The 13,016-nt window shown below is 57.5% G+C and overlaps 2 protein-coding genes across 2 annotated transcripts; both read left to right on the top strand.

The window, feature by feature from the left end:
- Positions 1-724: 724 nt before the first annotated feature.
- LOC123041472 (nuclear poly(A) polymerase 4-like) lies at positions 725-2,597 on the top strand. Its single transcript, XM_044464075.1, has one exon. The coding sequence runs from the start codon at positions 752-754 to the stop codon at positions 2,288-2,290; it is 1,539 nt and encodes a 512-aa protein (XP_044320010.1). The 5' UTR covers positions 725-751; the 3' UTR covers positions 2,291-2,597.
- Positions 2,598-2,851: 254 nt separating this feature from the next.
- On the top strand, positions 2,852-4,362 carry LOC123041473 (splicing factor 3A subunit 2-like). Its single transcript, XM_044464076.1, has 2 exons — positions 2,852-3,877; positions 4,114-4,362. The coding sequence occupies exons 1-2, from the start codon at positions 3,010-3,012 to the stop codon at positions 4,146-4,148; spliced, it is 903 nt and encodes a 300-aa protein (XP_044320011.1). The 5' UTR covers positions 2,852-3,009; the 3' UTR covers positions 4,149-4,362.
- The last annotated feature ends 8,654 nt before the right edge of the window (positions 4,363-13,016 follow it).

Here is a 13,016-nt window from a genome sequence, read left to right on the forward strand (position 1 = left end):
GCATTCCCAATTTGAATATCGTGAACTGTGACATATATTGTCTATATTTTAGATGAATATATTATCTCACATATATGTGAGATATGCAGTCAGAATATGTCAAATATATGTAGTATATTATCTTCATCTTAGATGAATATATGATATATTTATAATGTTGATCTGATGTTGTCTGCATTTTTTAATTCACAGGTAAAAGAATGCACCAATATTTTGTTTTTTACATTGTACTCTCTTCGTTCCTAAATATTTGTCTTTTTAGAGATTTTAAATGGACTACCACATACTACGAATGTATATAGACATATTTTAGAGTGTACATTCACTCATTTTGCTTCGTATGTAGTCATTTGTTGAAAATTCTAGAAAGACAAATATTTAGAAACAGAGGGAGTAAATGGGTTGTTTGTAGAGATGGGGTGTGTTGATCGTGTACAATTTAAAATAGTGGGCAACCGAAATAGGCCATTCATTTCATTTCACAAATCCATGTGGCTGCAAACGAGGAAATTAGATTTGGAATCCAAATCCCACCAAATCAAATCCTTTGCGGAACGTGTTTTCGTTTCGTTCCTACCAAATGCGAGCTGTTGCCGGAAACGGCTTCGGACTGCAACGAACGCTGCAATCCGAGTTCGACTACACACCGTCTCCCTCTCCCATCAATCACCACGCAGATAAAAGCAAGACCTCTCTACATCTTCGTTCAAGTCGATTGATTTAGTTCTGCCCTATTAGCAGCCCACAAACAATGGCGTCCCCGATCTTCCTGGTTGGCGCGACGCCGGCGGACCACGAGAGCACGACGCAGCTCGAGAAGCACCTGTGTGAAGCTGGCCTGCACGAGAGCGCTGAGGAGACGGCTGCCCGCGAGGATGTGTTGCGCGACCTCCAGGGCATCGTCGACCGCTGGGTGAAGCGGCTCACGGCTCAGCGAGAGTACCCCGACGGCATGGCCGAGCATGCGACCGCCCTGCTGCTCCCCTTCGGCTCGTACCGCCTCGGCGTCCATGGCCGCGGCTCTGACATCGATGCCCTCGTCGTCGGGCCCGCCTACGTTGACCGCCACCACGACTTCTTCGACGTGCTGGGCGGCGTGCTAGCCGAGACCGAGGCAGTGACGGAGCTACAGTTGGTTCCCGGCGCGTACGTGCCGGTCATCAAGATGAGGTTCCGCGGCGTGCAGGTGGACCTCCTCTACGCCAGCGTCTGCCTCCCGGCGGTGCCCAGCGACCTGGACCTGCGCGGCCGCTCCGTTCTCCGCGGCCTGGACATGGCCACCGTCCGCAGCCTCAACGGCGTCCGCGTTGCCGACGAGATCATGCGGCTGGTCCCGGACGCCGGCGCCTTCCGCACGACGCTGCGCTGCGTCAAGCATTGGGCCAAGGCGAGGGGCATCTACTCCAACGCCATGGGCTTCGTCGGCGGCGTGGGGTGGGCCATCCTCGTGGCGCGCGTGTGCCAGCTCTACCCCAACGCCGCGCCCAGCATGCTCGTGCCGCGCTTCTTTCGGATCTTCTCGCAGTGGAAGTGGCCCAGCCCGGTGATGCTGCGGGACATCGAGCACGACGACGACGGCGGCGAGATGCCGCTTGGGCTCCCCGTGTGGGACCCGCGGAGGAACCCCCGGGACGGGAGCCACCTCATGCCCGTCATCACGCCGGCATACCCGTGCATGAACTCGTGCTACAACGTCTCCCGCGCCACCCTGCGAACCATGACAGCGGAGTTCGAGGCGGCGCACAAGGTTTGCCAGGAGATCACCGTGGCCGGCGCGTGGGACGCGCTGTTCAGGCCGTTCAATTTCTTCAAGGCGTACAAAAGCTACCTGCGGGTGGACGTGAAGGTGGCCGGCGGGGAGGAGGATCTCCGGGAGTGGAAGGGGTGGGTGGAGTCGCGGCTGAGGCAGCTGGTGGTCAGGGTCGAGATGGCCACGGCCGGCATACTGCTCTGCCATCCGCACCCGCACGCCTACGCCGCCAAGCCCCATGATGATGATCGGCGGCGGTCGTCCTCCTTCTTCGTGGGCCTGTCCAAGCACCTGCGCCTGACGACGCAGGAGTTCAAGGACGAGGTGTACATGTACGCGTTCTGGAGGCCTGGCATGGAGCTGGACGTCTCGCACACCCGAAGGAAGGACCTGCCGCCCTATGTGCTGGAGCAGATTCTCTCCACTGATCGTCTCAAGAGGAAGCGCTCCGACGATGATTCCGGTAACTCCGAGTCGAGCCCGGTCAAGAGGGCGGCAGCGGCAGGCAGAATCGAGTCTTCACCAGAGAGCGAGACTTGAAAGAGAAATGACGTCCTCCTCTACTAGAAGCAGCACACAGCACTGATGATTCAGGACAACACATGACTCAACACTGATGATTCAAGCCCACTTGAACAAGGGAAAACAGCTACAATCAGGCAGAGACAACAATCAAACTGGGAAATTACTCTTGTTGATGAATACATACAACTTGTTGGGAGTTAAAGACCCTATCTATTCTGTGTAACAGCCAAATGCTGCATGATGTAACTGAGATCAATTGCTTTTCAACGTGTAATGCAATTCTCTTAAAATATGAAGAGCAAGTGATACCTGTTGTTGAGTATGTTATTTGTGCATGTATATTGACTAGGCCCACCTTTCTAGTTTGTTGTATAGATTAAGATAGAGGCCCTACCTTGTACATCATATATACGTGCCTATGCACGAGAGCAATACATCGTGCAATTCACATATTCTACATGGTATCAGTTTTTTAGGTTTCCTCGCTTCCGCCCCCGCCGCCGCCGCGCGTCTCCTCCGCTCCGCCGCCGCCGCCATCCAGCCGCCGCCGCCGCCGTGCGTCTCTTCCGCGCCGCCGCCGCCACCGCCGCCGCCCGCGCGCCTCTCCGCGCCGGCCGCCCCGCTCGATCTCGCCAGATCGCCAACACCCACGTGCTTCTACAGCCGAGCGATCGATCCAAGAAATCCATCAGCTTGTACGTGCGTCAGCGCCCGCTCTGCCCCGATCGTCCCCGATGGCATCCGCTCCAGCCGCCGCGGCCTCTCCGTTCCTGGCCTCTCGGCCGTCGTTTCCCCTGGCCGGTGCCGATCCAACTGCTGCTGTCCCGCCGTCGCCGCTGTACGCGGTGGTATCCGCTGAGCATCACGCAGCCGCGCCATCCATCGCCGGCGTCCATGCAGGCATGCATGGCGCCTTACATGCACGGCCGTGGCCAAGCCCATCCATTGCGGGCGTACATGCAGGTATGCATGGCGCGGGCGTACAAGCAGGCATGCATGGCGCCTTACATGCACGGGCGTGGCAAAATCCATCCATCGCAGACGTACATGCAGGCGTGCATGGCGCGTACGGCATACATGGCGTGTGGGCTGCGGCTCCCTCCAATGCGTGGACTGTGTACGGCGCCCCGCCCCCGGCCCCGCTGGCGTACGTCACCGCCCCACCGTCGGCGCTCTCCGACCAGTCCGTTATCACCCCGCCACCGGCACCGACTCTACCTGGCGACCCCTTGCTGTCGTGCGGGGCATACGGGGCTTTGCCTGCATCCACTCACGGGGCTCCGCCCGCGCCTGCATCCACTCACGGGGCTCCGCCCGCATCCACGTACGGGGTTTCGTCCGTGTACGGGTCTCCCGGATACTGGTGGGGGTCGTCAGTGGGCCTACACTCGCCCGCTGGGCAGCAGCCATCACCGCCGCAGCTGAGCGGCGGCTATGGTTTCCCCATGGCGTCTCCATCCTCCTCGCCGGCCCTGCCGCCGGCGCCCTGGGACCCGGTGCTCCTGACCGCGCAGCATGCCGCTCCTGTGCCGAACAACTACACTGGCGGTGCTGATTGGTACATGGACACCGGTGCTATGGCTCACATGTTTGCTCATCCTGGTAACCTTGCCTCTTTTACTTCTGTCTCCACCGACCGCCGCATCATTGTCGGCGATGGTTCCACACTTCCTATCACACATATTGGACACACTGTTTTTCCTTCTACTTCTACACCTTTATCTTTGTCTAACGTACTTGTGTCTCCTAATCTTATTAAAAACCTTGTTTCTGTTAAACGTTTCACCCGTGAAAATCCTGTTACTGTTGAATTTGACGGTATTGGGTTTTGTGTCAAGGACGCTCGAACCAGGATGGTACTCCACCAATGTGACAGCCCCGACGAGCTTTATCCGGTACATCCATCTTCCACCACCGCCGCACCGGTCGCTCTCTTCGTTGGCGTCGATCTCTGGCATGCTCGCTTGGGTCATCCCAACCCCGTCACACTTTGTAATATTCTCAAGAGTTTCAGTTTCAGTTCTACTAAGATTGAGGATCACACTTGTCATGCCTGTCGAGTTGGCAAACATGTACGCCTGCCGTTTAATAATTCCACCACCATTGCTTCTTTCCCCTTTCAATTGATTCATAGCGATGTGTGGACCTCTCCAGTTCCTAGTAATTCGGGCTATTTATATTATCTGGTCATTCTTGATGATTATTCTCATTACGTGTGGACTTTTCCTTTGCGCAAAAAGTCGGACGCACTCTCCACCTTGACGGCCTTTTACTCCTATGTCCGCACGCAGTTTGGGCGTCCCATCCTTGCGCTTCAGACGAACAATGGAAAAGAGTTCGACAACCTCGCTTACCGCACCTTTTTGTCGCATCACGGCACAGTTTTCTGCCTCACATGCCCTTACACTTCATAGCAGAACGGTCGAGCCGAACGCGTCCTTCGCACTTTGAATGACTGCGTTCGCACGCTCCTGTTTCATGCCAACGTGACGCCTCGTTTCTGGCCGGACGCACTCGCCACTGGATCACTTCTTATTAACATTAGACCCTGCCGCCCACGGTGGAACTACACACCTCACCATCTTCTCTTTGGTACGCCCCCGTCTTATGACGACTTGCGTATTTTTGGGTGCCTTTGCTATCCCAGCACTGCCGACACTGCTTCTCACAAGCTTGCACCTCGATCTGTCGCTTGCATCTTCATCGGCTACCCCTCCAACTCCAAGGTATATCGGTGCTACGATCCTGTCTCCCACCGTGTGTTCACTTCTCGGCACGTTTACTTTGATGAGCATGTGTTTCCGTTTCACCAGGTACCCCCGGCTGTTCCTCCCGCCACCGGTGACGCGGGCTCCTCGACGCCACTCCCAGGGCGCTCGCGCGCCTCTCTTGGCCCGCCCCCTGGCTTTGAGGTGCGCCCCCCGCCTATGGCACCTCCTCCAGCCACGGCCCCCGTGTCGGCGGCCCCTGTTGCTGCGGCCCCTGCCGCGGCCCCCATCACCGCGGCCCCTGCCACGGTCTCCTTGGCCGCCCCAGCCGCGGCCCCTTCGGTAGCTCCCGATGCGGCCCCCGTGGCCCCCGTCGCTGCGGCCGCCCCCGACACTGGTGTGGTCACTCGGGCTCGGACAGGGACACTTCGTCCTAGCACGCGCTACCCGTCGGACGAGTACGCGTGTGCCGCATCTACCTCGGCGCCGTCTCCGCTCCCCACCTCCGCTCGCGCAGCCCTTCGGGATCCGAACTGGCTAGCTGTGATGCGTGATCAGTTTGACGCCCTGCAGCACAACCGTACGTGGCAGCTTGTTCCGTGGCCTCCCCGTGCCAATGTCATCACTGGCAAGTGGGTCTTCCGCCACAAGACTCGCCCCGACGGTTCTCTCGAGCGCTACAAGGCGCGTTGGGTGGTGCGCGGCTTTCGCCAGCGTGCCGGCGTGGACTTCGCCGACACCTTCGCCCCGGTTGTCAAACCAGGCACGATTCGCGCGATTCTCCAGCTTGCTGTTTCTCGCGCCTGGCTAGTACACCAGCTCGATGTGTCCAATGCTTTCTTGCATGGCCATCTCGACGAGCAGGTGTTCTGTCAGCAACCTACTGGTTTTGTCGACACCGACTATCCGGACCATGTGTGCTTGCTCTCCCGTTCTCTCTACGGGTTGAAGCAGGCACCTCGGGCTTGGTACCAGCGGATCGCGGCCTTCCTTCAGCAGCAGGGGTTCCGGTCCACACGGTCCGATGCCTCCCTGTTCGTCTATCACCAGGGTCCAGCCACCGCGTACCTCCTCCTGTATGTCGACGACATCATCCTGACTGCATCCTCGCCAGCGCTACTTCAGCAGATCACAGCTCGCCTCGGCACCGAGTTCGCCCTCAAGGACTTGGGGGCTCTCCACTACTTCCTCGGCATCGAGGTCGTGCGTCGGGCCACTGGCTTCTTCCTGCACCAGCAGAAGTACGCCTACGAGCTTCTGGAGCGAGCGGGCATGCTTAACTGCAAGCCTGCTTCCACGCCTGTCGACTCGAAGGCTAAGGTGTCCGCCGTCGAGGGTTCTCCGGCGTCCGACGCTCCTTTCTACCGCTCCATCGTCGGTGCGCTTCAGTACCTCACACTGATGCATTCGGACATTCAGTATGCTGTCCAGCAGGTGTGCCTTCATATGCATGCTCCTCGTGACACCCATTGGGCTCTCGTGAAACATATACTTCGGTACATACGTGGCACCACAGCCATGGGTCTCACCCTGACGGCATCACCTGACACCAGCCTTGTCGCCTACTCCGACGCCGACTGGGCTGGGTGTCCCGACACTCGACGCTCCACTTCTGGCTACTGCGTCTACCTCGGGCCCTCTCTGATTTCGTGGTCGTCTAAACGGCAACCCACGGTCTCACGATCGAGCGCCGAGGCTGAGTACTGGGTCGTGGCCAACACCGTCACGGAGTGCTCTTGGCTACGACAGCTACTTCAGGAGTTGCTATGTGAGGTTACCAAGGCAACACTCGTCTACTGTGATAACGTCTCCGCGGTGTACCTTGCTGACAACCCTGTCCATCACCGACGGACGAAGCATATTAAGCTCGACATCCACTTCGTCAGGGAGCACGTCGCCCTTGGTCGTGTTCGTGTTCTACACGTGCCCACCGATCAGCAGTTCGTTGATGTCATGACGAAGGGACTACCCACCTCGACCTTCGAGGGCTTTTGGTCCAGTCTTTGCGTCACCGGCGACGCTTCGACTGCGGGGGGGTGTTGAGTATATTATTTGTGCATGTATATTGACTAGGCCCACCTCTCTAGTTTGTTGTATAGATTAAGTTAGAGGCCCCACCTTGTACATCATATATATGTGCCTATGCACGAGAGCAATACATCGTGCAATTCACATATTCTACACCTGTAACCAGGATATATTTTTTTAGAAAAGGAGGATGACCCCCGGCCTCTGCATCTGGGAGATGCATACGGCCACCGTCAGTTCGAATGGATCCAACTCTCGTGCCCGGACCGCCATCACCACCAGCACCACCAGGCAGACCCTAGAGTACCGGCCTATCAGCGAGCCACCGGCACCACTGCATCTAGATCGCCGGCCACGCCGGGCCACCGCCATCCCCCGCGCCGTCCGGGTCAGAGACGGAGCCGCCGACCACGCACAGGGACCCCCGCCTGCACACGTCGGAGCGCCGCCGAGATCCCAGCGCCTGCCACCGCTTGCTAAAGCCAACCGCCCGAGCACTGGCTCCACCGTGGAGCCATCAGATCGGGGAGGAAGACACGCGCCGACCATCCTTGCGTACCCCGCCGCACGCCCGAGCGTCGGCGCCACCGCGGCGCCATCATATCGGGATGAGGAGGAGCCCGCGCGCTCACCGCCCCGCGCAGACCACACCGCTGCCAGCGCCGCAGCGCCACCAAGCAGGGAAGCCCCGCCCAGATCCGCCGGCGGCCCCCGACCTGTAACCAGGATATGAAGAGTAATAAATTTAATGTGGAGCTGTGTTAATTTTGGTGGTTCAGAATCGATGTTTGAACAAATTTAATCTGAATGCTTCCGTTCCTCACCAGTTACCGTGAATGAATTAAATCAGAGGACAAATGTATGAATCTACATATACATTTGACAGTGACTTTCACCAATTCACGAACTCTACTTCTCAAAAGCTTATACTACCTATACATCTATTTGAGCGACAAATAATTTCGGACGGAGGGAGTAGTTGTCAAGACTTTTGTAATATCACTCCCAAGTAATCTTAACTCTAAAAGGCATTAGGTGTGTGGCATCTTTCTCAAAACCTTACTAGCAACAATGATTGTCTTTAGATGGGAGGGAAACAAGTATGACTTTAACCCAATATAAATTAAACAACAAATATGGCCGTAAATCACAAGTACTCAATGAAGACTCCTTCATACTTTGTCGTTAATCAGAGATGACATGACACTTTAACCCAACAAATACGAATCACAGCTAATCTCGTGGTAGCATTTCAATGTTTTTGTGTATTTAAGGGAAGTATTTTACATATCAATGTAGCTTTGACTAACACAAACTTTGGACCAGCATGTGTTCTTCGGCCATGACACATGGAGCTTCACCAGTTAGCCATTAACTAATCGCCTCACAGATAAAAGCCGTAAATTCATACATGAAACCAAGTCATTTGAATTTAGTTAAAGCCAAGTTACCTCAATATAGTCTCACAAATGTATGTTGCTCAGAATTCATGAACAATGTTAATAAATCATGGGTTCCTAGTTTCACACAAAGTTCAGAAAAAGGAAAAACATACAAAGGATCTACCAATATTTCATTACCAAAATAATTCGATGGTGTAGTCTTTGCTACTAGTTATTTAGCAGTTCACAGCAGAAACTAAGCTACACACCCCCTTCCTGTGCATCTCATCTAACAGAGAAACACACAACCCACAAGGCATCCTGCATTGTGCGCAAGCCAATCATAAATGCATTAATCTAACTTCACGAATTCATCACCACTCTTCTACATGCCAGCATTAGGATTTTCCACACCTGAAGCTTCTAAAAACTGAAAAGAAGGGGAAAGTGTAACACCCCAGGAAGTGAGGGGGAGGGAGAGGATCCAGATCGAACGAGGGGGGAGGAAAAGCTTGCAGAGGAAGGAGGGGATGGATTGCAGAGGAAGGATTCAGAGTTCAGAGTATCAACACACACGTGATCCACCACGGCCACAGGCGGCCATTTTAACACCACCCACGCACGCCACTTGTCTGGCCAGCTGGCTGGGCCACGAGCCAGCTCTTAGGCGCACTAACCACAGGTTAGGTGTGACATTCCTCCCTCCTTAAGACGCGCCTTCATCTTCTTCGTTAGTGTCTTGCTCGTTCTCCGCCTCCGCCCAAAGTGGTGCCGCCGGAAAACGGTTGCGCAGCACGTCGTGATCCTCCCATGATGTCGGTGCGGAGTCGCCGGTGCCCCACTGTACCTTGAGCTGCACCACCGGTGCATCGCCGTGCTTCATCATGCGTCTGTCCAGGATGCGGGCCGGCGTGAGGTTGTCGACGGAGAGGTCCGGCGCCTTGGGAAGTTCACCGTACACCGGCGTATAGTCGGGGGTGAAGGGCTTCAGCTGCGACACGTGAAAGACAGGGTGGACTTGGCTTTCTGGCGGCAGGTCGAGCTTGTAAGCGAGTGCCCCAATCTTCTCGATGATCTTGAAAGGGCCGAAGTATTTGAAGGCGAGCTTGGCACAGGGGCGATTGACCACCGAACGCTGCGCGTACGGCTGAAGCTTGAACAGCACCTGTTCGCCCGCCTGAAAGTGTCGCTCGGTGCGGTTGCGGTCGGCATTCTTCTTGAACCGATGTTGTGCGCGCTCCAGCTGTGCGTGGATGTGCGCGGCGTGCGCCGCCCAGTCCATCTCCTCGTCGGCCGGCGCCGACTCCGCCCAAGAAGCCATGGCGCCGAGATTTGCTTCCATGCCGTAGAGGGCCTTGAAGGGGGTGCCATTGAGTGACGCATGGAAGGTTGAATTGTACCAGAACTCCGCCATTGGCAGCCACCAGCGCCATTGGTGCGGCGAGTCGTGGACTGCGCATCGGAGGTACATCTCCATGCATTGATTCACCCGTTCGCTCTGGCCGTCGGTCTGGGGGTGATAGGCTGTCGAGTAGAGCAGCTTGGTGCCAGCGCCCGCGAGCAGCTCGCGCCATAGGTGGCTGGTGAAGATCTTGTTGCGATCGGAGACGATGGACGCCGGAATGCCGTGCAGCTTCACCATGTTCTCCCAGAATGCGTGCGCCACCTGCTTGGCGTTGCAGGGTTAGCGGAGAGGAACAAAGTGGGCGAACTTGGTGAAGCGGTCGACAACCACCTTGATCGTGTCGTATCCTTCTAAGGGCGGCAAGCCCTCCACAAAGTCCATGGTCAGGTCCTGCCATGGCGCAGTTGGAATGGGCAGCGGGGCGAGGAGACCCGCCGGCTTGACGTGCTCGTGTTTGGCCTGCTGGCACACGGCGCACTGCTGCACGAACTCGGCGACGTCGCGCTTGAGGCTGCGCCAGTCGAAGTGCTTGCGCACGCGCTGGTAGGTGACGGTGGAGCCGGAGTGACCACCCACCGCACTGCAGTGCAGCGCGGCGATGAGCTTGGTGCGCAGGGCCGAATTGGCCCCGATCCAGAGACGCTCCTGGTGCCTGATGATGCCGCGATAGAGCTCGTAGCCTTGATCGTCCGGGCTGTGGATCGCCAGTTGCTGCAGCCATTCCTGGGCGTCGGCGTCAGTGGCGTAGGAGTTGGCCACCTTCTGCACCCAATCCGTCTGGCACGTGGAGAGTGCGGCCAGCTCGAACTGTCTGCCCACGCGCGAGAGCGCGTCGGCGGCGCCATTGTCCAGCCCCCTTCTGTACTGGAAACGAAATTGTAACCCCACCATCTTTGCCATGGCCTTGCGCTGGAGCTCGGTCTCCAGGTGTTGTTCGCCCAGGTTGCAGAGAGACTTGTGATCTGTGATGATGTCGAAGGGGCTGCGTTGCAAGTACTGACACCACTTGTCGACGGCCATCATCACGGCGAGGAATTCCCTCTCGTAGGTGGAGAGCTTCTGGTTGCGTATGCCTAGAGCCTTGCTGAAGTACGCGACGGGGTGCCCATCCTGTGCGAGCACCACGCCCACGCCCGTGTCGCAGGCATCCGTCTCGATCGTGAACGGCCGCGCAAAATCTGGCAGAGCCAAGACGGGTGTGGTGACCATCGCCTGCTTGAGCGTCTCGAACACAGCTTGTGTTTGTGCCGTCCAGGAGAAGCCCTTCTTCGTCAGTAGCTGCGTGAGTGGCTTCGCAATGATGCCATAGTGCGGGATGAACTTTCTGTAGTAGCCCGTGAGGCCGAGGAAGCCGCACAGCTCCGTGGCGTTCGTCAGCGTCGGCTACTACTCCATGGCCTGCGTCTTCTCCTTGTCCGTGGCCACACCCTCCTTAGAGATCACATGACCAAGGTAGTCGATGTGGTCAGCTGCGAATGTGCACTTGGATTCCTTAACGAAGAGCTGGTGCGCCCGGAGCAACTCGAACACGATACGCAGGTGCTCCAAGTGCTCCTCCCAGGTCTCACTGAAGACAAGGATATCGTCAAGGAAGATGATGATGAACTTGCGGACATACTTACCGAAAACGGAGTTCATCAAGCACTGAAATGTGGCCGACGCGTTCGTCAGGCCGAACGGCATGACTCTGAACTGAAAGTGCACATGGTGCGTCTTGAACGTCGTCTTGGGCTCGTCCTCCTCACGCATTCTGATCTGGTGGTAACCAGCGCGCAAGTCGAGCTTGGAGAACACTGCTGCGCCGGCCAATTCATCCAGGAGTTCGTCGATGATGGGGAGGGGAAACTTGTTCTTAATGGTGGCGTCGTTGAGCCGGCGATAGTCGACGCAGAACCGCCATGTGCCGTCCTTCTTCTTCACGAGCAGCACCGGTGCGGCGTAGGGGCTGACGCTGTGCGTGATCACACCCGAGTCCAGCATCTCCTTGACCTGATGCTCGATCTCGTCCTTCTACAGAGGCGAGTAGCGATACGGGCGCGTGTTCGCGGGACCGCGCCCTCCACCAGCGTGACGGCATGATCGTACTGGCGGTGCGGAGGAAGCCCTTTCGGTGCCGCGAACACGTCAGCGAACTCCTCGAGCAGGTCTGCGAGCGGGGTCTGGCTTGCACATTTGCGGCGCGGCGCACCGCTGCAGGTGTCCACCATGGCCATGGCCCAAACGTCGTTTCTGGCACCATCTTGCGCAGCTCTTCGGGCCCGACGGCCTTGAGTGAGGTGGCCGGCTTGGTGGACACGCCGCGCAGAGTCACCTCTTCGCCGTCGTGCTGGAATTTCACCCACTTGTCTTGCTAGTGGCACGTCATCGGACTGTTCTGGGCGAGCCAGTCCATGCCGAGGATGCCATCGTACGCTCCGATCTCCAGTTCGCGCATTGGCGTATCGAAGGTGTGGCCCTGCATCTACCACTTGAGGCCGGGCACCCTGCGCGTGCAAGTGAGCTTGTCGCCGTTGGCCACGCGCACCTCAGTTGGCGGCATCTCTTCTGTGGCGAGGCCGAGGCAATCGACGAAGGCCTTGTTGACGAAGCTGTGGGTGCTGCCCGAGTCGAGCAGCAGGAGCATGACCTGATTCCCGACGAGGGCGTGCAACCTGATCGTCGTCGTGGAGTCCGTGCCGTCGACCGCCTGCGACAAGAGAAGGCAGCACTCAGGCGCGTCCGCGGCCGGAGCAGGGGGTTGCGCCGCCGGCCCCGGGTCGTCGAGCAGCTGCAGGGCATGGATGGTGTCGTCGGAGAGCACCTCGCCGTGGACGCCCACGTTGATGGTGAGTAACTGCACGGGCTGGGCGCAGCGATGCTCTTTGGAGTACCGATCCCCGCACTTGAAACAGAGGTTGTTCTCCCGGCGGAAATCGCGTATCTGCCGCTCCCGTGCATACTCGTCCCCTTGGGCGCGCACCGGTGCGGCCACGACCCGCTGTGGAACGGCTGCGGCAACTGTTGGTGGTGGTCGGCTCGCGGGTGTGATGCGAGGGCGTGCACGGGTCGTGCCCAGTTCTTCCTCCTGGATGCGCGCGAGCACCGAGGCACGCGTGATGCTTGACGGCGCCTGGAGGCGCACCGGGCCACGCAGTTCATCCTTCAGGCCGAGAAGGAATTGCGTGACGAAGAACTTGGTGTTGATTGACGGATCGAGTGCGAGCAAGTGGTACATCTGC

This window comes from Triticum aestivum, chromosome 2B, assembly GCF_018294505.1.
Source record: "Triticum aestivum cultivar Chinese Spring chromosome 2B, IWGSC CS RefSeq v2.1, whole genome shotgun sequence".
In the NCBI taxonomy this organism is placed as follows: Eukaryota; Viridiplantae; Streptophyta; class Magnoliopsida; order Poales; family Poaceae; genus Triticum; species Triticum aestivum.

Coding starts and splice junctions, on each gene's coding strand:
- LOC123041472 (XM_044464075.1), top strand. CDS start 752: ATGGCGTCCCCGATCTTCCTGGTTGGCGCGACGCCGGCGGACCACGAG.
- LOC123041473 (XM_044464076.1), top strand. CDS start 3,010: ATGGCATCCGCTCCAGCCGCCGCGGCCTCTCCGTTCCTGGCCTCTCGG. Junction 3,878..4,113: donor TCACATGTTTGCTCATCCTG/GTAACCTTGCCT, acceptor TTTTGTGTCAAG/GACGCTCGAACCAGGATGGT.